At 46.9% G+C, this 22384-nt stretch overlaps 1 protein-coding gene across 1 annotated transcript; it reads right to left on the minus strand.

Annotated features, from left to right (window-relative positions):
* Window positions 1-707: 707 nt before the first annotated feature.
* On the minus strand, window positions 708-21908 carry LOC135373312 (uncharacterized). The gene is made up of 4 exons (XM_064606537.1): window positions 21845-21908; window positions 14349-14440; window positions 2316-2531; window positions 708-750 (listed from the first exon to the last, which is right to left on the minus strand). Exons 1-4 carry the CDS (start codon window positions 21902-21904, stop codon window positions 720-722), a joined length of 399 nt encoding a protein of 132 aa, XP_064462607.1. The 5' UTR covers window positions 21905-21908; the 3' UTR covers window positions 708-719.
* Between the last annotated feature and the right edge of the window lie 476 nt (window positions 21909-22384).

Consider the following 22384-nt stretch of genomic DNA (forward strand, 5'->3'; position numbering starts at 1 on the left):
CCGGGTGCGAGAGGGGCATTATAGCCCCAGATTTCTTTGCCACATTTTTCCTCACTCTTGTTTCCAGAGCGTCTAATTGGTGGGGGGGGGGGGGGCTTAGCCCTACAGGGAGGCTCGCCTCGCGGCGTCTCTGTACTGCAATGATGACGAAGAGTGCCTGACTGTGCACGTGGGCATTTACGTTCCGACTGCCAATGAGGAATGCGCAGTTTCACTTTTAGAACGTTTATTCAGACAATTTGGGTATTTAATAATAGTTCCAAGCTACGCGAAAGCTTTAGGGCATCGTAATATTTCTTCATATAACGTTCATACTTGGGCGTTTCGCGTCGCGTTTTTTATTGCATACTTTGGAAGATTTTTCTGCATAAAGTCCCGGGTTACCTTGCTCCTTACAAGCAGTTTGGTTTCGTACGTCCCATGGAGGTTCAAATTATTTCGCGTCGTCAATTTCTACGGCAGTATTATCAACGTGTCACGTGATATCGATGCAAATAATTCGCGCAACGACTAGAACCCTGGAGCCACCTGCCACAAACCATTTATTCTACGCTTCGACACGTTCACTAGAAGAAGAAGTTTGCACTTACGCTGCATATGATTGCGGTCTTTTATTTCACCTCAACCACACGTGAAGAAAGAAAAAAAAACAAAACGAAACAAAATGGAAGGAAGGGGATCCTGTCCTCCAGGCTCACCGGGTCAACGTTTATTTTAAGTCACCAGCTTGCTGTCGCTGAGGCCTGTCCTCTGAAACGCGAATCAAGAGTGTTATGTTAATTTTAAGCATGTGCGACTACAAAAGTTATATTCTCTGTATTATTCAGAAGTCGGCACAGGCGGACATTCATCTATAAGTAGCATCTTATTTCTGTAAAAGTCACGTTACGAAAACTGTCGCATTGATTTCGTATCACGTTCAAAATATCAGTTCGGTCAAAGTTGGCTCATTCGTTAGTAGATTGGCAAGTTTATACATGATCCTTCGACGCAGCGAAACAGGAACGCGGAGAAACGAGTCTGTCGTGTTTGTCCTCGTTCCTGATTCGTTGCATCCAAGGAAGGAAGAAAAGTTGGCTCACTCCGTTCAAAAAGCCTTCTGATATCCCTGCAGTTCTCGTGTCACTGACCCATAACGGTGTTAATGGGAGATTTCGCAAGGATTCGAAAAAAATAAACCTCTACCCGACAAACGTCATCATGACGTTGGTAGACAAACCGAAACCAAAACAGATCGGAAGGGGAAAGCTGGGTTCCACGAATGAGCAATTGTTCGCTGAAAGAAAGTAGGACCGAAGGTCGCGTCCCTTTCAGAGACCACCGTAATCCCCTCAAGACCATGGCTTTCGGGCGCGACCTTGTTCGCCACTAGCTTTGAACGTAGTTCAACTCTACCAAACTCGTGGCGCTGTCGAACATTATGACGTTATTTGTTTACAAACAGGTAGAGGTCTATTAGGTGAGCATCATACCGAACACGGACCGCTCCCTTGATAACGAATACAGCGTTCGCATTCATTTTGTGCGAGTAATAGACCTCTACCCGAGAAACGTCATCATGATGTTGGTAGACAGACTGAAACCGAAACAAATCGAAACGGGAGGGCTGGATTCCACGAATGGGCACTTGTTCGCTGTCTCCTATTGAAAGAAAAGTAGGACCGAAGGTAGCGACACTTTCAGGAACCATCGTAATCCCCTCATGATCGTGGCTTTTGGGCGCGACCTTGTTCACCCCTAGCTTCGAGCGTAGTTCAACTCTACCAAACTGGTGGCGCTGTCGAACAGTATGACGTCATTTGTTTACAAACAGGGAGAGGTCTATTAATTCGTAAATGGTGACAATACCAAACCGAAACCAAAATGCAAAGCGCAGAGCGGTTCGCCCGGAGGAAGATACTGTGACGTCACCCAGCATTGTCGTCTGCTATGAAACTTGCATCCTTCCATGTCGGATGACGTCAGCAGTGCTGCTTTCAGCGCCCACTTGCTTCCCAAGCCTCACTTGGTAATAATTCAAAAATGTGAGCGTCCGAACTTATAATTATAATTAGAAAACCGACCGATTAATTTTACGTAATTAATTTGTAGTTACGAATCAGAAAACAACAATAGTTTGAGTACCCTCACGGCACTGGTACATAACACGAGCCAATCTTTTGGTGTGTGATAAGCTTTTTTTTTACCCTGTGGCTCATATTTCCTGAAACGCACCCTGTATAAGAAGCCGCTATACGATGATTAAAAATGAATCACTCACAAATTCCATGCTGTTGGTGTCAAAGTTTTTTACTTTTTTTAAGTTTTTTACTTACTTTAGTTTTTTACTGTCAAAGTTTTTTACTTTGACAGCGGGTGGGTCATACGAAGCAAAGACCGGAGCAATCTGAATTTCCTTCCCGCCGATAAGGCATGTCAGGAGATGTCCTCGGTTGGAAATCACGAGGTCCACTTCTCCATCGGCTCCACTAGGTTTCGACAAGGTCTTCGGCGGATTCACGGTCTTCGCTTGTTTTGACTCTATAGTTACACTGAGGGAAAAGAAAAGCACACACCGTGAGGAGACGACCCCGTGCCATTTCCAGGAACTTGAAATGGTCTAGTTCAGTAAAGGACGCGTGATTTCTGGTTCAGCTCGAAGGGTTAAAGATACCGTAAAACAATGGAAGCAATGTCACAGAAAATGCGATCATTCGTTAGCGTTAGCTGACAGGCAAAACACCGTCACTATTTTCGTCACAATCGCACGCTTAAAAAAAAAGTTTACTTTTGCTACTTTTTCTTGCCACAGTAGCACTCCTTTTTGGAGAGTACAATTACTTCCAAAGAGGAGTCTCCTCATACCCTTCAGAGAGTGAGGATACCCTTTAACGCCCTACTGGTGTGTTATATTACTCTCTAGTAGGGAGTTAAAGGGCCTGAAGGGAGTGAGGAGACTCTTTTTTTAGAGTAATTATACTCTACAAAAGGGAGCAATATACGTGGCAAGGAAAATGAGTTAAAGTACAACCTGTTTTTTAAGAGTGCACACTCATTGATATGTTGCGAAATTAAGATCGCGGGTAACAGCGTGCCGATGTAGACATCGGCACCCGCACTGCCTGTCAAATGCGGTTTTGAAACTACATTGTGTGAGTTTAACACGGGCATAATGCTGCGAAGTCTACGGCGCGCCGCGCCAAAAACCAAAATCACAGCAGAAAATACTGAACACGTGAGCAGTAACGTTCCCCGCTAAAAAAGTTCGAGGGCGATTAATGTAACTAATGCGATGACAATGCGTTAGACATTCGTCTTGCTTCTAATTGCTTCTCTTATGCTTCTTACATTTTTAAATATTTTGACAAGTATTTCGACTAGTAGAATGTCTGGGATCCATTAGAGAACGCTGCAGTTTAACGGCGCGCACTAAACAGCTTGACGAACGTTCTCCAATTATTATGTTCCATGAAAGAACGTAGCTCACGATATCCAAATATGGAATTCATTTACTTCGAGCGAGCGTCTTTACCACGAGACAATGCCATTCAAAGAGCATAACCCTCGTGAGTCTCTCCTTCATCCCTGGAACCGGATCACGTCACAACGTCCCAACGCATAGCAACACCGCATTCCAGGCGCTGGGGGTCGGGGAGATTTTGCTCTCCTAGCCAATGACGGGCTCCACTGAGGCAAGCTGCAGCTCGCGAAGGAAGCGGTTGCGGGAGCATCCCGGTGAACTCGCGGAGGAATACCGCACTGAAAACATAGTGCGCATATGAAATGGAACATTGTGGGCTTTTGGTACCGTTTGATCTAGCTACCTTGGGATTGACAAGTGGACAGCTGTTCAGAATTGACCTCACTTCCCGATATGACAGCATAATCAATGTATAAGCGTCCCGCATTTTGATTGATTGATGGTGCGCGTTGTCCAAATGATGTGTGGCTATTGTCGCCAGGGCATCGGAAGGCGGGGCATGAGCGCGAAAGAGTGCAGTGAACATTCGGTCGGTTTTGAGCCATTATTTACTTTTTTGCGACAACGAATTTTGGAAAACGTTCACCGTAGGCAACGAATCACACTGTATTAGAAAAAAGTGCACTTTGTATACCTGGTTATTGCCCCTTTAAGCTAACACACGACGTGAGACACAAACTCAGCCGCTCACGAAACTCTCGGAGAAGGCACGAGACACGTCCGAGTACGTCCAGAGACGAGGAGCAACCGACGACGACGGGTCCAGCTGACGAGCTCCGCGCTTCCACGTGACGAGGACGAGCGAATCACCTTGCGGAGCGCAGCCTGATTCGCTCTTCTCCGTCACGTGCCGCGCTGCACATGGGCACTTCACTTCAGTGGTTTATCAAGAATCCCAACCATGAAGGTGTGTTGGAAAAAAATTGTGTGTGTGTGTGTGGGGGTCATTACTATAGTTACGTCCTAACCGCTTAACGTATCATTATCGACGTCTGTCTGAAGCCGAAATCGCAAGGTCACCCCGTCTAGAGAGTATACAGGTGAAAAAGTTAGGAGTGTCACTGAACATTTGGGGGGTGTTAGGGGGTGTAGGGGGTCTGGATAAATCCCTGTCTCACTTACACTACTACGACGCCGGTTCAAAATGGGGCTCTAATGCTTATGCATTAATAATGGAAGACGACCGTACAGCTGACCACAAACTAGTCCTTGGTGCATATATCTCAAGCATGTATGATGAAATTCATTGAAAAGGTTAGCCAGCTGTGAGAGAGAGTGGTTGATTTGTCCCTGTAGATGACGCGCCCTTGGAAGTGGCTAGGGAGGTGTGTGAGCTTAGCTCAATTGGTAGAGCCATAGACCGGTAATCCAGAAGATGTGGGTTCGAGTCCTACAGCTGGGTAACCTTTTCAGTGACTTCCATCTTTCATCGTTAATTTCTTATGCACTTGAGGCTTTGTATGTATTTGTCGTTTCTATGTGTTCCGGCCTCAGAACATCAGTTCTTTCATCTCAAGCATGCCCGTGTTACTTCTGAAAGCGTAATTTGTGTCACGACGACTGGGTAAAAAATGCAGAATGTTTATAGAGCCGTAGAGTATTCCGTGCATTAATAGGGACACTTTATAGGGAACAAGATGATGAATATCATGAACTCTCAGCAAGTTAAATACAACTGTTCTGGAATTCCGAATTGAATGTATTTTATGTAGGCGAAGCTAGCCTCAGTTCCCCACAACGCAGGTTCCCTTTCCAGTTGACGGTGGAGCGGAGTGGTGATAGCCGCACAATCTCTGACGACTCGGCGATAGTAAGACGCTAAGCCCAGGAATGATGGCCAGGTAACGACCTTCGCAGCCCTTGCAGGGCCATCAGGGACATCATCTGGACCAACACGATGCACCAGGTAAAGACTTCGTTGGAAAAATAATCCACTTAACTGGAATTTGATCTTGAGTTGCGCTGACCTTGGACGAGAGAACAAAGCGTTAATGTGTCACAGATGTTCTTGAGGAGTCCTACTGAAAATCATAACGTTGTTCAAATCACAGAGACAGAATTTGAGGTCCCCTACAACGTGCTGCATGAGCCGTTGGAATGTGGAGGGTGCATTGAAAAGCCTAAAAGACAGAACGTTGAACTCGCAGATACCGGCATGTGTCGTGAACGCAGCCTGCTGTCCGTATACTGCGTCCAGCTCTGCTTACCAACAGCCAGACGCTAGATCACATGTAGTGAGGTGCATCGAACCCTCAGCGAGAACATTTCGTTAACGTAACGATAATCGATGCAGAATCGAGGACTGGCATCCTTTTATCGAACCAGTACGGTTGGTGCCGTCCAATGGCTGTCAGAAGATAGGAGATATCCATGTCCAGCTTACTGGTTATTATCTTGTCAACTGCCTTGCGTCCGGTGGGGGCATACGACGTGAACGCAACTTGATTGCCGTTGCTTCGCCCATGCATGTGAACACCGCGATGAATTAGGAGCGTTCTACCTAAGTCGCAATCGCCTTGTGATGTGTAGGCGGTCCACCAGGGACGCACAATGGTTAATGTCCAGGTCCGGCCAATAAGAAAAAGACGTGGCAACCGCTGGTTTGTTCCAGGTACTGCGGCGCTGGGCAGGGTTGAAAAAAATCCGAGTATTTTAAAAAAGATCCTCTATAGTGGGCTTTTTTGGATAAAACCCGGATCTTTTTGGATATTTTTGGAGAATATATACGAGGCTAGAGATGTGACACAGAGTAAAAACAAACGCGCTTTGGTGTTCTTGATTTCGGGTGACCTCTCGTTGTTTTTGTTTTTTTTTTGAACTGCCTGTCCCAGCAACATTGTATCAGCTTCTATTGTTTTTCTAAAAGTGGAGTTTCATGCACGCGCGGTTGAATGGTGTGGACCCTACACGCCTGGATTAGCTGTCGTGTTTCGGCGCACTTTAGTTACAGTGCCTCCAGGAAGCGGAACAAAGTCTCTCCCTGAATGGGCAGAAGTAGAAGAAAGCGGGAAAAAGCTAAATCTGAAGAGTTATAACTAAAAAAAGTTAAATTAAAAGTTACAAAATTAAAAAGTTAAAATCTAACGTTGCGCGTACCTGGGCTTTTGCAAAGAGCCAACACCTCAAGAAAATGAACCAGGAGTTTTCCGTGTGACTATGAATTCAGATTGTCTTTCACATCACATCTGGAGAAAATGTCTAATCCCGATAAAATTGTGTGGATAAAATCCAAAAAATCCGCAGGATAAAATCCATATGGGTTAAACCCAAACAACCCTGGCGATGGGTCGCCGTCCTGGGCACAATGTGGGCGTTCTGAGAGTCGTCCAATCCTGAGGGGTAAACCGGGTTTTTACGCAAGCGTAAGTGCAATCGGGCTAACGTTGTGCCGCGATACAGAGTAACTGGGTCGGGAGATGGATCCGCGACAAGGACGGGAGTACCTCCCACGCCAACTTCTGCTGAAGACCACACTGTGAGGGTCCCTTCCCTCGAATACAAATCTGGCCTCTACTCGATAACTGCTGCGCCACACAGCTACAGGGGCTCAGTGGTGGAAGTCTTCGCATCCAGGAAGCGCTGCGTTAGTGGCTGCAGTACGGCAGTTATCACTGAGTAGAGGTAGAGAGGTTGATATATACGATTTCTTGTGGTTCTCTTATGTCCTGTTTGCAATGGAGCCGTGAGGGTGTCAGCTTCGACGTCGATGATACAACGCTGTCGTGTGGTGGTTCCCGGGACAAATATATCCAGGTCATAAATTCCCGCGACTTCGAGGACGGCGTGATTACCATTGGCGAGTCGCAAAACGGGTTGGGGATGATTCGCTTGGGTCGGGCAACGACAGTTGCTTCCGGATATCGAAGTTCATGATAGTCACCCTGGTTTCAGAGGCGTAGTAACCGGCGAACCTTAAACGGCACAGGTAATCATGAATGGGGGACCTCCGATGTTGCCGGTGGCCTCTCTTTACATGCGTTCCGAGCGTCGCCGTCGTTCGAGCGATAAGTAGGGAGCACCGATTAGTTTACCTGTGCTGGACGAGCGGAAAACCAGGACGGAACTTATCTCCGAGGACTTTGTAAGGTGGCCCGGATTACCGCAGCGGTATGTATAGCAGACTGTGACGTACGCAGGGCGCGTATTCTACGGCCCGATAGAGGTGGAGTCCATTTTCCTTCCAAACTCAGCTTGTACTGATACAAGTGCTGCTATGTTTGTGACTTGGGACACATTGACCAGTGTGTGCGTTCCGACGAAAAGAGATGGGGGAGGGGCAGGGGCGGATTTAGGGTGGTCCGGATGTCCTGACCCCCCCCCCCCCCCCCTCAATTCCAGACTTGAACATAGGGTTCAATGGACCAATCCCAGCATGCACCTGGCACTTGTCCATAGCGGGCCCCCTCCTCGGAAAAATCCTAGATCCACCCCTGGGGAGGTGGGAGGAAGTTGGCGAATAGCTGGAAAACGTGCCCCTACTGCAAGCGCGTCAGCGAACGTATCCTACCAGCGCGTCGAATCCAGACGAACGTCAGCGCGCAGTTCGCCCTGAAGTCGGCCCAGGACGCATACTGACACCCCTATGTCCCCCACTCCCTCCTGCTGTCCTCTGTCCATCTGTCTGTATACCGCTCATACACTCCTAAAAATGAACTTCACCACATAGCACGCTCCTAGCCAACCATCACCCCGAATGACAACGTTCTCGCCCTAGATTTGTTGAAAACGGGAGGAGGAGCCTATTTTGTGTTCATTATGCACGGCACAAAATAGGCTCCTCCTCCCATTTTCAACGAATCTAGGGCGAGAACGTTGTCATTCGGGGTGATGGTTGGCTAGGAGCGTGCTATGTGGTGAAGTTAATTTCTAAGAGTGTAGCCACGGTTGCTTCGCGGCGCTAACACGAAATAAAAAAAATAAAGGTTCGCACTCCGTCTGCAGTTAAGCCGCGCACACGAACGGGAGCACAGCGCAGGTGACCGCCTAGGAGGACGTCTGCTTCGCGTTCGCACCGCAATATACTACTACGTGAAAAGAGCTCGGTAAACACGCCGACTTCCGCTTAAAAGTGCGAGCGCTGACTGACGCGACCATGTTCCTTGGAACACGGTGTTACGCTCTTGGCTGTACAAACACGTACGGCACTAACCCTAAGCAGCATTCCAGGAGCAGGTCTCACACTTCTACGCGACTCGCAGACGCTACCCATAACTCCCGGGCGGCGGTCGGACGCCAAGGCCTATCGCCGCTCCCTGACTGGCGTTGTCTGCGCCGAAGGGGCGCTCACTGATTGGCCTCGTCCGAGTGACGTTTACAGAGAGGGAATTCCGGAATGTCCTCAACATCCGTCGTCTGCCGTTGTCGTGCATTACGTGAAATTGGACAGAAACAACTCCGCTGATTCGCATCGGATTTTCGGCGTGTAACATGGCGCTAATTAATTAATTCATGTGTAACATGGCGCTAATTCGCATCGGGTTTTCGGCGTCATTATCGGTGATGAGCGAGGAGTAACATATAGCACTGTATTTCCCGCGTCTCGTGCAGATGCTGTCGCTGCGGTGCGCTAGACGATAAAGTCCCTTTACTAGAGGATCTGGAGCACATTCTTCTTCATTGCCCACACTACCAACGTTACCCGAATCGCGCTCTCCGGGTAGTCAGCTGGGCTCTCGCCCCGTCTCCTTATCAAAACTGCTTGGTCCCTGTCCTAATCCAGCCGACCAACGCTCTGCGCTCACAACTTATTTTAACCGTTCTGGACACAATAGGACTTGGGTGCTTATTGTGAAGGGGCTCATTATTTCATTCCTCGCCAGAAAATGAGGTAGACTATCGCCTCTGGCAGTGAAACTCCCCATTCTTCATCTTAACACAAAGTTGTTGTTGTTGTTCTTGTTGTTGTTATTTTTGGAATCGACTGCGACGGACTCCATATTCCCTTTAAAAAGGTGGATTTATTTAAATAATATCGGGCTTTAATACTGCCATCTCGCATTTTCCAGAAAACGTCTAACTAACAATTTAAGTGATGAATCTTAGGTAATTGGAGCTGGACGGAGCTGGACGGACTCTTAGGTAATTAATCGTCAAGTATACGTTGTGTTTCCCACAGGTTGTCCTCTCATCCGCATGACCCACATGTGAAAGCCACACCTGCACTCTTAAAAATGAACTTCACCGCATAGCACGCTCCTGCCCACCATAATCTCGAATGATATCGTTATCTGCCCCGATTTGTTGAAAATATGGGCGTACGCCTTTTTTGTGACACTTATGCTGTTCATAATTGTCACAAAAAAGGCGTACGCCCCCCGTTTTCAACAAATCAGGGCTGATAACAATATCATTCGAGATGATGGTTGGCTAGGAGTGTGCTATGCGGTGAAGTTCATTTTTAAGAGTGTGGGTATCTCTCGTAGCTTCATTATAAGAATTGTGTAAAGGATGCCCTGTATTTTGCGCACTGAGTCCTTGCGCGGGGTTGGTTTACCATACGGCATAAACTTGCGATGGGCCAATCGAATCCGCGAATCCTCGAATCCTAGGCAGGGATTCGAGATTCGGGAATCCGAATCCCAACTTCCGAAACCGCGAATCGAATCTTTCGAATCCACCAGCCACGTTTGCTTGTTTCTTTTCCAAAGTTGTGCCTCCGCCGAAAGCCTGAGCGGGTTCCATGGCGGGTTCCATGGCGCGCCAAAACGACTGCACAGAGCTCCGACATTACAAGCTTAAAAGTAAAACGGTTTCGATTAACTTTTATGAAAAGAATTCAGAGTCGAGAGTTTATGTATTTCCTATAGCCTATGAACAACATGTTAGACAAATTACACTTAGGAACAAGCATATGGGCCATGTTTTCTCTTGAATGTGAAATATTATTTCATTTGTTCTTCATTAAACAAAGATATCAAATTCTGCTTCAAAACACTTTTAAGTAAAAGTGTTTTTTTTCCGGCCTTTTGAACTTCATTCTTCTTTCTTTTTCTTTTTTTCGAGAAAGGATTCGAAAGATTGGAGATTCGTAAGATTTGTGGATTCGCAGAACCTTCCTTGGATTCGGATTAGGGAAATTCTGGATTCGTCCCCTCCATAAAATAATATATCTTCCCCTCTAGAGTCACTGAATAGCATCGCTCAGAGTATTGCATTCTTTTTCCCCCGCCACTATGCCGAACCCCGTCTGGCAACATTGAAAGCGCCGCTCTCCCCACCCACCACACTCTTAGAAACGAACTTCACTGCATAGCACGCACCTAGCCAACCATTATCTCGAATTATATCGTTACGTGCCCTGATTTGTTGAAAACGGGAGGCCTTTTTTGTGACACTTATGCTGTTCATAATTGCCACCAAAAAGGCGTACGCCTACCGTTTTCAGCGTACCGAGCGTAGGAAGTTCATTTTTAAGAGTGCACAACCCCACCCTTAAAAATTAACATCACCGCATAGCACGCTCCCAAAGCCAACTATAATCCCTATATACGAGGGGCGTTCAAGTCAAACCGGGACTTTTCATTTCTCGCAAAAGTAAAATGAACTTACAGACGAGAAATTAGTTTTATTTTTCAACATAATCCCCAGCTGCACTAATGCTCATGTCCCAGCGTTTCAGGAGGGCTTGGATGCCAGCAGCGTAGAAATCCTTACCGGCGCGTAGCATCCATGGTCGGAACGTATATTCTTGACGTCGTCGTCGCAGCTGAAGTGGCGGCTGTCTATTGTAATTAACATTCCAAGCTCCTGTCTGTTGTAATTAACCTTTCAGTTTCCTGTCTGTTGTAATTATCGTTTCAGTTTCCTCTTTATTGTAATTAACATTTTAGTTTTCTCTCGGTAGTTACTGGCCTTTCAGTTTCCTGTCGTAATTAACATTTCAGTTTCATGTCTGTTGTAATTAACCTTTCAGTTTCCTCTCTATTGTAATTAACATTTCAGTTTCCTGTCTGACGTAATTAACATTTCAGTTTTCTCTCTCTAGTTACTAGCCTCTCAGTTTCCTGTCTGTTGTACGAGGCGCGTTCAAGTCAAACCGGGACTTTTCATTTTTCACAAAAGTAAAATGAACTTACAGACGAGAAATTAGTTTTATTTTTTCAACATAATCCCCAGCTGCACTAATGCTCATGTCCCAGCGTTTCAGGAGGGCTTGGATGCCAGCAGCGTAGAAATCCTTACCGGCGCGTAGCATCCATGATCGGACCGTATATTCTTGACGTCGTCGTCGCAGCTGAAGTGGCTGCTGTCTATTGTAATTAACATTCCAAGCTCCTGTCTGTTGTAATTAACCTTTCAGTTTCCTGTCTGTTGTAATTATCGTTTCAGTTTCCTCTTTATTGTAATTAACATTTTAGTTTTCTCTCGGTAGTTACTGGCCTTTCAGTTTCCTGTCGTAATTAACATTTCAGTTTCATGTCTGTTGCAATTAACCTTTCAGTTTCCTCTCTATTGTAATTAACATTTCAGTTTCCTGTCTGACGTAATTAACATTTCAGTTTTCTCTCTGTAGTTACTAGCCTCTCAGTTTCCTGTCTGTTGTACGAGGCGCGTTCAAGTCAAACCGGGACTTTTCATTTTTCGCAAAAGTAAAATGAACTTACAGACGAGAAATTAGTTTTATTTTTCAACATAATCCCCAGCTGCACTAATGCTCATGTCCCAGCGTTTCAGGAGGGCTTGGATGCCAGCAGCGTAGAAATCCTTACCGGCGCGTAGCATCCATGATCGGACCGTATATTCTTGACGTCGTCGTCGCAGCTGAAGTGGCGGCTGTCTATTGTAATTAACATTCCAAGCTCCTGTCTGTTGTAATTAACCTTTCAGTTTCCTGTCTGTTGTAATTATCGTTTCAGTTTCCTCTTTATTGCAATTAACATTTTAGTTTTCTCTCGGTAGGTACTGGCCTTTCAGTTTCCTGACGTAATTAACATTTCAGTTTCATGTCTGTTGTAATTAACCTTTCAGATTCCTCTCTATTGTAATTAACATTTCAGTTTCCTGTCTGACGTAATTAACATTTCAGTTTTCTCTCTGTAGTTACTAGCCTCTCAGTTTCCTGTCTGTTGTACGAGGCGCGTTCAAGTCAAACCGGGACTTTTCATTTTTCGCAAAAGTAAAATGAACTTACAGACGAGAAATTAGTTTTATTTTTCAACATAATCCCCAGCTGCACTAATGCTCATGTCCCAGCGTTTCAGGAGGGCTTGGATGCCAGCAGCGTAGAAATCCTTACCGGCGCGTAGCATCCATGATCGGAACGTATATTCTTGACGTCGTCGTCGCAGCTGAAGTGGCGGCTGTCTATTGTAATTAACATTCCAAGCTCCTGTCTGTTCTAATTAACCTTTTAGTTTCCTGTCTATTGTTATTAACATTTCAGTTTCCTGTCTGACGTAATTAACATTTCAGTTTTCTCTCTGTACTTACTAGCCTCTCAGTTTCCTGTCGTAATTAACATTTCAGTTTTCTCTCTGTAGTTACTAGCCTCTCAGTTTCCTGTTTGCTGTAGGAGGGGCGTTCAAGTCAAACCGGGACTTTTCATTTTTCGCAAAAGTAAAATGAACTTACAGGCGAGAAATTAATTTTATTTTTCAACGTAAACTCCAGCTGCACTAATGTACTTGTCCCAGCGTTTCACGAGTGCTTGGATGCCAGCAGCGTAGAAATCCCTACCGGCGCGTAGCAGCCATGATCGGACCGTATATTCTTGACGTCGTCGTCTCTGCTGAAGTGGCGGCTCCCAAGGAACGCCTCCAGTGGCCCGAAGAGATGGAAATCGCTGGGTGCGAGGTCTGGACTGTAAGGGGGATGTGGGAGCAACTCCCAGCCAAGTTTCTGTAAGGTGCGTGTCGTGAGATGCGCGGTATGCGGGCGTGCATTGTCCTGTACGAGGAGAACTCCTTTGCTGATGAGGCCCGGCCGCTTTTGCTTCAGCTCCTTATGCACAATCCCGAGAACCTGGCAGTAATATGTACTATTTATAGCCCTATATGCACCATTGATACCGAGACATGTTATCCGTCGGTCCTTGACGATCGGGCGCTCCACAGGTTGGATGTTCTCAGGAACTCTGACACTGGACTCTGAGCCGCGCCGGCCGGGATCGCCCAGCACTGATGTACGGCCGTCTCGGAACCGTTTGCGCCACTCAAACGCTTTGCTGCGGCTAAGTGTATCGTGACCATACTGAGCCTGAGGTTTTCTGTGAGTTTCAGATGACTTTACGCATTCATTCACGAGAAACTTCATGACAATTCAGTGTTCGATGTGTGCGCTCACCTCGTTGTCGGCCATCTTGTCCACCACGTGCCTTCTGTTTTGCACAGCCTTTGGACCACCACGGGGTGAACGCGGAGGCCTGTCGCGTGTGAAAATAACGAAAAAGAAGTAGCTCGAGCCATTTGTACACTCAGGAGACAGAAAGTCCCACTTTGACTTGAACGCCCCCGTACATCCGTCTCGCACCTGATTTGTTGAAAATAGGGGGCGTACGCCTTTTTTGTACCAATTACGTACTGCATAAGCTGTAAAAAAAGAGAAAAAAACATAGAGGCGTACGCGTTGCATTTTCAACAAATCAGGGGAGAGGCCGACGTCATTCGGGATGAAAAAATTTGGAACCCGAGAAAGGGACAGAGGAGGGACGACACGACACGTTCTCGAACGTTCTGGACACGTGTCGTGTCGTCCCTCCTCTGTCCCTTTCTCGGGTTCCAAATTTTTTCACCATGTACCAGCTGGCCTGCACCCTTGCCCTTTTGTCATTCGGGATGATGGTTGGCATTAACCTCCATGTGTAAAATCTATGATTGGCTACGATAGCCAAAGTATGCATCACAATCCAATCACTCATTGTTTAAAATGTGATATCATATCAGCTTCCCACCTGGTGTCTCCTGATTTCTTGAATTCCCCAGTGATAGTTATAGAACCACCTGGGCCGATGAAGATCAGATTTTTCGAGTATATGAAGACATCCTACGAGAGAAAGGGGAAAAAATATTAGCAGTCGTACTGCCGCTAGCAGGCCACGCGGTCGAACCGTATCCGCTTATAAGGCTGTTGCAGCAAACAGTGCCGTGTATTAAAAGAGAGTCTGGTCATTAGGAGGAGCCCAAAAAGGGGGCTCGACCTACCAATCAAACTTGGGCGCATTTCATTGGTTGCCGTATTTCATAGGGGCTGTCATGACACTATAATTTCTCCAAAATGGAGAATGCCGCTTGGAACGGCCAAGCGAAGATTTCGTAACAACAAATTTTCACAGACAACATAAATTTCATACTGAGAGTTTATATCACCATCTGCAAAATCAGCTTCAACTTTCGCTCCGCCATCATTATTAAGGCGCTAACGTTAGGCCTAGGCCTAGGCTAAAGTTAGGCCTAGTGAAGACCGCGATCCCAAGAAAATATCAAGAAAGACGGACGTGATCAGTAAGTGTTTGCATCATATCGTTGAATTTTATTTATACATACATCTTACCGCAATTTTGATTCAATCTACTTACGTTACGTGATTTAAAAGTTAACACCGGCACTCGTCTGCTACGAGGAAGCGGTTGTACCACTCTCGTGGTCATTCACGTCTGCCAGCAACCATTTCTGCAATTCTGAGCCTTCCCAACATGCCCTTCTCTCCGTGCAGATGGCGTTGATCAAAGTGGGCGCAAAATCCGTCGTTTTTGTCTGTCACCAGCGATACCCGTTTCAATCCAAATCCGTCCAGTTTCTCCAAAATGGTGGCACCCAGTTTAATAAGGGTGAACTATAAGTACTGGATGGATGTAATAAAAAAAGAATTGTATGTCGACCTGTGATTGGCCAGAGAGCCCATAGAGTGGGTGGAGCTCGAGGTATAGGCAGGTCCCATGTATGGCCACGGAAAAAAAATTGGGGAGTTTCATCGGCGGGTTCTGCTTGGTTTTTCGAGCGGTATGCGTCTAGGACAGCTACAGAGCATGAGGGAAATTCACAGGAAAAGCGGTTTGTCTTGTCAAGTGCGAACAACTCGGGACCATGTATTTGAAAGTGCCACGTCGTCTGATAAACTACCGCGCGTTCCATATTATGGTCCGCTGACGTTCGCACCACCTGGCACACAGCAACAGGTCTATTGGTGTACGAGAAAGGCTGATTCACATTACCGCGTTTATACGGCTGCGTACACGTATACCTTCGTTCCATCCTGAAAGATGCTCCGTTGTGATGATTCGCTGTAAGCGGACGTAACACGCAAGCGCAGCTGTTATGCGGGTGCTCAAAAAGACAGTCACTGTTTAATGCCGTAATATTTCGTGCCATTCGTGCAGTGCCACAGGAACTGTTTATGCCGCTGTGACACACGCATCAGGCTGATCGCTGAACGGCAGGACAATTTAAGGTTTTGTACCGATTGAAACCATTTTGGAGCACCAGCCAGAGCTCCAAGGGCCTTTGACAAACTTCCAACCGATGACCACACGAGGCTATGATATTTCAAAGAGACCATGTTCCATCGTCGAGTGGCCATTAGTTCGGTCATCTGATCATTGATCATCGATGGATCATCGATATCTTTCAAACAACTCAGAGGGAAAAGGCGCTGGCGCCAATCGCATGAAGCCACGTCAGCACCTCTTTTCCGTGAGTTGTCTGAATTCGTTAATTTCTGGGTGTTTGAGGCTTATGTATCTGTGTCGTCCCTAATTGTGGTATGCCTCGGCCATCTCTTCTTGTTTGCGTCCATTGAAATCTTTGGGCGACAACTGTGGTTGTCGCATGTTGTTGTTATGCACAGAAATGCCTCAGGAGCAGCCTGTTGTTCGTAGCAACAGACCTTTGATGTGTATCGTCACATCGAAGCCCAGGGATACAGAATAGTAGCAAGTACCTCTGTACCAAGTACCGGCGAAAAAGTGTTCTCAGTCCCCCCCCCCCCACATTCTGTTAGTGTTCTCAGTAATCTGAAATCTATAAGTACATAGTTATTTCTTACATTACCAACATCTTCCAGATCATATAGAATTGCAAGCCAATGTTCAGATCAGCAGACACCAGTGTTGTTAGTTATTCAGATGCATATACCAGTTAGTCTTTTCAACTATGAAGGGAGACAACATATGGTGGATGCATGGAAACCATGTCTGAAACTCATGGGGGAATAAATACTGTAGGGCTTTCAACAATAAATTTGAAATTGGAAATTGTAAGACTCCAACGTACCAGTGAAACACAAACGCAGCTACATTACCATTTCATAAAATTTGTTTCGAGTCTTCAGATGTCTCCACATGCGTTCTTCCAGGCCATTCATAATGTTCTCTTCCAGGGGTGATTGCGTGAGCATCAAATTAATATAGGTAGTCACTGACCCTTCTGAAAGCTACAGATGGAAACCGCCATGAAGTAAATGCCTTGTCCCCAGTGCGTAGTATGATAAGCTAGCCTTCCACACAGGTGACTGTATCTGTCTTGCGGTTCAGTTTCACTCTTTCGTGGTCACTCACCTGCAAGCATAGCTGGGCGTCCTCACTCATGAGGACCCTCATGAAGACGCCTCACCCTCACCTCACGACGATGAGGTGAGGGTGAGTGAGGCCAGACCACGCTGAATGTTCCTCACGACGACAGTCGTGAGGCATTGTCCCTCATGAGGCCCACCGTGAGGCTCCTCATGAGTCCAGTCGTCGTGAGGCCAGCAATACGTGAGGGTACAAGGTATTCCGTGAGGAGCCTCACAGATGAGGCCTTTCGTGAGGGACCTCAGGGATGAGGCCGTGAGGCCTTTCGTGAGGGACCTCACGGTTGAGGCCATGAGGCCTTTCGTGAGGGGCCTCACGGATGAGGTGATGGGTTCGGGCTCCTTTTTGCAGATGCCAAACATTAACGTTAAGTCTCACTGTGGCAGTAACACCTGTCACCAAATTTATCCAAGCACAGCACGAAACCCTATAAGCAGTTTAATGCCGCGTAGTATCATTAGTACCAACTACCGACACAGTAGTTCAACGCCAACGTGTCATGTGAACGTGACAGAAAGTTCTTTTGAGGCTCATGTGCCTCCTAGTGACTTGAAGACACATCAGACCATGAGGGTATTCACGAGGCGACATCTGGGGGCACCTGGGTGGCGTATTCTGGGGGCACCTTGGCGAAGGGAACCGTCGTGTGCTGCCATCATGTGTTGTGCGGGCAATTCGGGAAAAGTTTCCTTCGACGTACTACACTGGATTTAGACCTACATCGCAGAGAGAAAACTGATGTACCATAACTATTTTCAATACATACTTTTGTGGATCTATGCTACATTGTCAACTCATTTCATACAAAGGAGCAGTGAAACAAAATTGCTGTTTGCTAATGTTCTCTTGTGCCGAGTCCCCTCATTGTCGAAATGTCGATAGTTGACATTTAGCACAATAATATCTGCTATGCACTTTTGACGATACAGCAACCGAATGGTTCACGTACTTTGCGAACCTTCCTTTCACAGGCAGCAGCGACACATCTCTAAACGGTGTTGCCTGGCCTCTACAAGTGCCTTCTTGTCTACAGGGAGCTCGTTCTTCGTTAGACTGGGCACTTCATCGGGAGGGTTTGCAGCCCATGCGTCGTCAAATGTAGGCCATTTATGGTAGAGCTCTACCACCTTGTCCAGAAGCTTGCGAGCATAATCTGAAAACGGCAACAAAATGTGCTCATGCTTTTGAATTTAATATGGATAGGCTGACATGGCACCGGCTCAGTACTTGTGTCTTGTTCGTGGTTCACTTACTGAAGGTAGGCTCCTCCTTGACGGGCAGTGCAACATACTCTCCAGAGTACACCCTCGATCGCTTCATGAGGTAGCGCAGTTCTCCATCTTCTGTGAAAGCATGGGCCCTGTTGGAGTTTTCATTGAAATGCAGGATGGCCAGCTGCGTCCTACATGTTCAATGGGGAAAGTAATTATCCTGGTGCCTTATATGTAAGCGTACTTCATAAATTCGCAATACATTTGCATGCACACAAATAATTTCCAGCAGAATGCAGCTTACTGAATAGGCCTACAAACCTGCATTTCATAGTTTTGGGGCCATACCCAACAGATTTGGAAGCAAACCGGATGAGAAGGCTGTGGAATGCTTCCAAGTTTGATGTCTGACCATCAGGAGAAAGCTTTGGAATATCCTTCAGCAGATACTTTGCCAGAGTTATCTCTGCCAGCTTCCTCTGAGGCTGTGACCCTTCACAGGAACATAATATATAATTAGAGTTAACACAAATGAGAAAAACTATTGCATGTTGAATAGCTCTGTTGCAAGTTCATTTACCAGGAGTGAGCCACGGTCGGTGGTTCTGGTCCAGGACAGGGTGCAGACAGCGTGTATATGGGTCTTCATGACCGTCATGAATGTTGCACACATGATTGTTGAGGCTCTTCCACATCGATAACGCACGTTCTGCATCTCCTTCGCTGTGGGTGACACAGTAGTACAGATGCGTCACCACGGGCTTTGAGCATAGCTCAAGTGGCATGGCCAGACCCCTCTTTTCAAGGGAGACTCCGGGACATTTCGAAACTATCTCAATAGCTGAGTAAATAGGTTCGATACATCCTTCTGATATGCGAAATAAAGTTGGTTTGGAAGTCAGGGACTCGTTAGTTGCCAAAAGAGCTGGGATGCTCAAAACAAAACCGAAACTTCTGAAGGTTCCCTTTCCTAGCTCCTGTACCACGCGTGACCTTTTAAAAGGGGGGTCTGGCCATTCGTGGGACCTGTCAATGTCCGAAGCTCCGCCCACTTTTATTACAGTCTGACGCACGAGACTACCGGTGACGTCACGCGTGGCACAGGAGTAGGAAAGGTAAGCTTTTGAAGTTTCGGTTTCGTTTTGAGCTTCCAAGCTCTTTTGGCAGCTAACGACTCCCCGACTTCAAACCGACTTTATTTCGCATATCCGAAGAATGTATCGAACCTCTTTCCACAGCCATTGTAACAGTTTCGGATTGTCCCGGAGTCTTCCTTTAACGATCGCGAGCTGCCAGATCCGGTTTGCTAAGGCCCTCTATTATTTCGCTCTGCGGTGTCTTATAGCTGTGCAATTGAATTGACAAAAAAAAAAAAAAAAGCCGTCTGAGAAATCAGTCGCGGACGCGTGTCAAGATCTTCTTGTGACGTAGTGAAGGTTCCGTGCGTCGTTTCTTCCGAGCTTATTATAGCGCTACTTATCGATGACCTGCGCCCCTACGTCAATGATTACGTTTTGCCGCCGCGCAAAGGATACTGGTAGCCACTATCGGCTTCCTCAGCCTATCAGCCGACGGGTTGTTCGCGCATCTTGCCCACTACAGCAAAATATGACATCGAACCGGTCTTGTCGTGACGTCACATGTTTGTAAACAGAGGGCCGTCCATACATGCTTGAGCCAACACCACCTAGATAGAGAAAGCCTGCTTACTCATCGCCGTGACGTAACAACTCAACCAGCCAATAAGGATCGGGTTTTCAACGGCTGATAGCCAATCGCGAACGTGCTCTCAGCGGTCGTAGCCATGAAGACGAGCCACCGTCAGCCACATGGGCAGCCACTGTCGTCTGCGACGGAGTCGTTTGGACGGGGAACGTCCTCGCGTACTAAATGGGAAAACAAAATAAGGCGCCAAATAGTTCCATATTTTTCTCGAGACTAATTTTTTGAAAGCCCGTTGCACTGTTAGTCCACAGGTTCAAATCTGCGTAGTTAGCCGCAATCATTGGCGAGTTCTTGAACTGACAACATTGGCAAATCGCTGTAGCGGACGAATTCTGACTATATGTATCCAGGAAGCGGAGGAAGGAGAGGAGGCATTAAACGGGCTTTCTGTATCAAGGTGACGTCGCTTGAGCTGCGCCGCCGCGCGTCACTGGTCACGTGAGCGGAGCAGCATACGTCACGACGTCCTCTCGTTCTGCGATGCGCTCTTTCCACGAGGGGACGAATTTTTCAAAGGTGGGCTGAAGAGAGCCCTCGCGCTCGCTCTGTATAATAGTCTTTTCGCACGAACTCATTTTATTCGTTGGAGAAAACTCTGCACCGAAAAAAATAAAGAAATAAATCGGAAGTCACCTCAGTGCTCCTTCAACGAAGGGGGATCGTCATCACATCTGTGGAAGTGATCAGCAGCGTACGTGGCCTTATGTGCAAATCTGCGCGTCTTACCGCGAGATTGTCGGATGACGTGTGTATTGACGTTCGCTGTGACGCGTGACCAGGACCCGTCCAGAATGCGTAGCGTTCTCTCGGCACGCCTCGGTTTCTTTGCTTTTCCTCGTTTTTGTGATTTCAAGTGAGCGCACCGATGCAACTGAGGCTACGAGTGGCGTACAGATGTGAACGGATAGATGGAGAGAGGATAGGCAGGAAGGAGTGTGGGGGGAAACGAGGTTCGTATGCACCCTGGACCGACTTCAGGGGAAACCGTGCAGACATCCGTTCGGAAAATAGAGGGAAAAACCTCATACAGCACAGCTGGTGGTAGGATTCGAACCCACGACCACCTTTGACCTCAGCACCAACTTGGCTACCACGCCAGAACGATAGAACGAGTGGGGCCCCTTAACCCGCTCAGTCATGCAGAAGGCGGCGCTTTCTTCTATGGACCAATACACTGGGGGACGGCTAGTGTTGACACTGCTGGTGCCTTCCCTTTGTATGTGCATTCAATGAGGTCACGTTGCACTTTTGTTGTGTTGGAAAACTTTTGTTTTGTTTTGTACACGTTTTGTCCACCCCTGCATTGGCCCCAACCGGGGGCTGGACTCAATAAAATGAAGCATAATGCTCACCGGGGTTGCGGAATGGGATCACCCATTCCATTCCAATCAATTCAATTCCGAGGAATGGAGATGTGTGATAATTCCATTCCTTTCAATTCCTCGGAATGAAAAGGTATGGCCAATTCCCACTCCTGGAATGGCTTGGCAATCCCATTCAATTCCTTTAATTCCATCAATAAAAGGAAAAGGACCGGTAACCGTGCTGGGCAGCCCAGCAGTGCTATAGAGGCGATTGACCCATTTACCCATCACGAAAAAAGCAAAAAGAGAAGGTTATTTTGCCCTTGACCGTGTGGCACCAAGACCAGTCCATTCCAATTCCATTCCGCCAGCGAAAAAATGCCTAATTCCATTCCATTTCCCGAACAGTTTCCGCCATTCCATATTCCAATTCCATTTCGGGCTCTGCTAAATCTGGAATGATTCCGGAATCATTCCAACCTCGGAGTGGCAACTCCGCAACCCTGATGTTCAGAATGGCCAATGCCTGCCACGTATTCGCAGCCCTCTCGAGATGTGTAGCCCGACTCCGTCCATGGGTAAGAGTGTCCCACCTTTATTTAATATTCGCTACAGTAACGACTCTGCTCGCGACACTCACCTCTGGTAAGAGCGTTGACATCATGTTCTTTGGACAAGTGACATGCATCTCTGTGAACATCACGTTATTGTAAGTTCTATCATTCGACGCTGGAACGTAATTGAAGATCTTGTAAAAAGTGGCGACTTCCAGCGTTCCTTCCTTTCCAACCATGACGCTCTGTGTACATGTACATCTCGTGGTCGTGCGTTGGCAGTGATGTAAATACGCGTACCATCCTGTACGATGTCGGATAACAACCTTTGTGCTTCTTCGGGTGTCGTGTTTTATCGCAAATAAAAAAAGAAAAAAAGAGAATAGCTTCTTGACTGCGAGAGCACTACGCTTACGGAGACATTCAAGCCATCCAGCCAACGCGGAGCCCCCTTCACGTCGGCTTCCCCGCATTCTAAAATAAAAGCTTCTCGCTTTGCACTATCGAAAACTGTAGGCGAAAAATTCACGGAGAGATCGTTCCTTGATACACGATAAGCGTGTTTACTTATCAAAAATTTTTTTCTGCTTCCACTGGACACACAAGTACATCTGAAAGAGTGCATT

This window comes from Ornithodoros turicata, chromosome 1, assembly GCF_037126465.1.
Source record: "Ornithodoros turicata isolate Travis chromosome 1, ASM3712646v1, whole genome shotgun sequence".
Taxonomy (NCBI): domain Eukaryota; kingdom Metazoa; phylum Arthropoda; class Arachnida; order Ixodida; family Argasidae; genus Ornithodoros; species Ornithodoros turicata.

Excerpts from the sequence above, each read along its gene's own strand:
- LOC135373312 (XM_064606537.1), bottom strand. The coding sequence starts at position 21,904 with ATGTTCACAGAGATGCATGTCACTTGTCCAAAGAACATGATGTCAACG. Across the intron at positions 14,441-21,844 it reads TGTCAACGCTCTTACCAGAG|GATGTCTTCATATACTCGAA; the intron begins GTGAGTGTCGCG and ends TTTCTCTCGTAG. Across the intron at positions 751-2,315 it reads TTTGACAGTAAAAAACTAAA|AGGACAGGCCTCAGCGACAG; the intron begins GTAAGTAAAAAA and ends TTCGCGTTTCAG.